This window comes from Ochotona curzoniae, unplaced genomic scaffold, assembly GCF_017591425.1.
Source record: "Ochotona curzoniae isolate NIBS_2020 unplaced genomic scaffold, NIBS_Ocur_1.0 scaffold_1852, whole genome shotgun sequence".
In the NCBI taxonomy this organism is placed as follows: domain Eukaryota; kingdom Metazoa; phylum Chordata; class Mammalia; order Lagomorpha; family Ochotonidae; genus Ochotona; species Ochotona curzoniae.
Window position 1 is genome coordinate 41,689,199 of NW_024467087.1, and position 3,430 is coordinate 41,692,628.

Below are 3,430 nucleotides of genomic sequence, written 5' to 3' on the forward strand. Positions count from 1 at the left end.
TGAGAGTCACATTTTCTGTTCTCAAGACGTTAACAGCAGAGTCTGTAAAGCTTCCATGCACACAATGTGCTTCACTGATAAAACTGCACATACAGTGTGTGCCTCCTAAAGTCCTTATTTGTACCTAAATTTCTGAACCCACAGAAAACATTGATTCATCTCCTGATTCTGATATGCCACACCAAAGCACCATTTCAGTGCCAAAGCATTAAGGGAAAATGGGCTTGGGGCCAATGGGGGAAGGTTTGGTGGCTCAGCATGTTAAGGGGTTGCCTAGAATACAGGCATCCCAGAGGGGGCTGAATCACTTCTGAGCTGCTCCACTTCCCACCCAGCTCCCTGCCCGTGCCCTGGGAAGGAACAGAACATGGTCCAAGTGTGTGGGCCCCTGGTTACCCCACAGAGGAGTTGAAGACCCAGACCCTGGCTTCACCTGCCTGTTGTGCTCATTTGGGGAGTAAACCCAGTGAACATAAGATCTCTCATGCTTCTTCCTACCACCAACACTTTCTTTCCAATAAATGAATACATTTTTGTAAATATTAAGAAAAAACAGATATGATATAATACCACTTCCAAGAACAGTCATGCCAGCTTCAATGCAGAGCCAATTTCTCTTCTTTCTTTCAGTCATCCAGCATACAGCCACTCAGACACATTTATGTCGGTTCACATTTTCATTTAACAGAGTCCCAAAGCACTTTCCCTCAAACTACTTTCAACTATTTAAAACAACACAATCTCTGAAATTCCTGAAATGAAAATATTACTAGTTGGAGATTTACATAGCAAGACTGTTATTTTTTTCCTTTTCAAATGAGTAGGCACAGCTCAATTTTCTTCTTTGAACTTTATTTTAGGTAGAGCAGGATTTTGAAAACATGACTTAATATAACATTCAATATCAAGAACAGTCACATCAAATACACTGAATGAATTTCCTGCACACATTCCCAAAGTTGACCACATCTTTCACATTCACACTTAGGAACGCTGCTTTGAGGGGTGGCACTCAGTCCTGGGCAGGATTCTTACACACACACTAAACTGTATGCAGAAATCTAGAACAGCAAGTGACTGAAGCTTAACATAAGGCTGCGGATACTAAATACTATGCTCAATCTGAAATTCAGGTTCATTCAGGTAACTACACCCGGGGAAAGTATGAAGTGCTCTCATGAGTAGCAGTATTGATGTGGATGCAAGATTCTAAGCTAAACTATAAAAACAAATCAAGCCTAAAGATCACAAATTTCAAACAAAGTTTCAAATGAAATGTTTTCTAAATTACGTAATCTTGAAAGCCCAGTGCATTTGGCAAACACAATGATGTGATAAAATCACAGTAAGATCTCCAGAGAATGGCACCAACCTTTTACATTGAAGATATCCTGATTATACACTATGTCTGGAATGAAAAATACTGAAAGGGATTAATGAAATGCCAGGTTAGAGCAAAAAGAAAATATCATCAACTTTAAGAACATGACTGAATTCCCTTAATGAAACAGAACATGTGAATCATTCCGTGACAGGAATAAGCTGAGGTATATCCAAGTTGGGGGGTGTGGGGTTGGGTTGTACATGTGAAAGAGCAGCTTAGGTTGAGAAAGAATGATAAGAGGATCTTTCTATTTCTCTGCATGGAGGAGGGAGGGTAACATTTGGCCAATTCCTCCTGAAAAGCAAAATTTAGGGAATTAAAAGCATAAACACAACACAGCAATGGAAGATAGAAGAGAGTAGAGTGGCTATGTGTACCTTGAGCAATAGCAGCCATCCTCAGCTCCACAGGCCAGCATAGTTTCCATGGAGATTAAAAGAGTTAGGCCCCCCAGCCACAAAGAGCTTCATATCTGGCCAGTTGTAGCAGTGGGTGTACAGGGAAATTGGCACTTGGTTCAAACCTATATTTCGGTATGCCCGGTGGGTATCCTGGTTGATCCAGCCCCTGCAACAGGTGAGCTTGAGTATTTTCGTCCCAAACACTGCAGAAGAGTCCTGGCCGACCTCACATCTCTCCACTAGGAACTTCTGGACACGGACGTCATTAAAGAGCAGGGAGCCATGCACTGTTCCCAACGTAATAATGTCCTGGTTGTAGCTCAATGAGCACACACTGGTGGCGAGATCCCTACAGTGCAGGGGCTTTAAGTAGTGCAGGGGCTTTAAGTTGTGCAGGGGCTGGCGTGGATCCAGAAAATAAAGATAGCTACTAGAAGCCACAACATACAGGGAGTACTCATCACAGTAGGTCATGCATGCATTTGCTCCAAAGAACGGCAGTCTGAAGGAGAACAGACTGGACAGGTTGGTCTGAGGTTTCCACAGGCGGAAGTAGCCATCCAAGGAAACTGATCCCAGCTCCTGGTTCTTGCTGCTGAAGGCCAGGGCACTCACAGGGTGGTAACTAAGAAGAAGGTTGTCTGAGGAGACATCTACCACATCTGCTGGATGCATGTGGCCATACATAGGAATACCACTGCTACTGTGCGAATCAATGGTATCGTAGAAAAATTCAGTGTCCAACTGCCACAAGGCCAGGGTGCCATCATGGGAGCCGCTCACCACCACATTGTCACTCACCCAGGCAATGGCATAGATCCCATCCTTGTGGCCTTGGATGTCACCCAGGCACACAGGGTCCATGGTCGGCAGCTGGTACACGGCCAGGCTACTGGGGTTCTTGCCCCTTGTGGCCAGAAGTGTCTTGGAGGGATTCAGCTCAATGGCTTGGATGCCACAGCCAGGCAAGCCAAAGGCTGCTGGCTCTCTGTCCACCATCAGGGGGCAGTGTGTGATCTGGCCCAAGTACACATCCAGCCTGAAGAGCTTGTTGCACATGGTGCCACACACAACCTCCCTGCTATTCAGCCATTGTGAGGCTAACACTTTGTCCAGGGTACCCAGGTCCAGCTGGTGCTCCCTCAACACGTGGGGCAGACTCCGCGCTGCGAGGCTGTTCAGCTGGCTTTCAAAACCCCTTTGTGCCAGCTGTCCCTGTGCACCCACCTGGCGGTCCTGCAGGTAGTGCACCAGGGAGCGACCTGTTGCTGGGCCCCTTTCTGGCAGTCCCTTTCTGGTCTCCATAGACAAGTCCTTTTCAAAAGAGCTAGTGGCAGCAGTTTCAGTCTCAGAGCTTTCAGATTGCAGCTACCAGTTTGCTACTAGACCGTGGTCAGCAGCAAGCAAGAGGAGCAGCAAATTCCTGGGAGACAGCGCTGTCGTTGCCCTGGGTGGTGTGGCAAAGGAGATGTCTACACTGAGTCTATGGCTGTTCTGTTTTGCTCAGGGTAGTTTGGGCCGTGTGGCTGCTCTGCCTTAGCCTGGTGTGCAGGTTTTCAAGAGCCTGGAAGCTGAATGAACTTTAGGGACTGTTGGTTGAGATTCTAAGATGGCAGTGGTGTCCTGAGAAGCTGCTCCACCCTGT

At 46.6% G+C, this 3,430-nt stretch overlaps 1 protein-coding gene across 1 annotated transcript; it reads right to left on the bottom strand.

The window, feature by feature from the left end:
- Nucleotides 1–1,782: 1,782 nt before the first annotated feature.
- On the bottom strand, nt 1,783–3,090 carry LOC121169090 (DDB1- and CUL4-associated factor 12-like protein 2). Its single transcript, XM_040999553.1, has one exon. It carries the CDS (start codon nt 3,088–3,090, stop codon nt 1,783–1,785), a length of 1,308 nt encoding a protein of 435 aa, XP_040855487.1.
- Nucleotides 3,091–3,430: the final 340 nt, after the last annotated feature.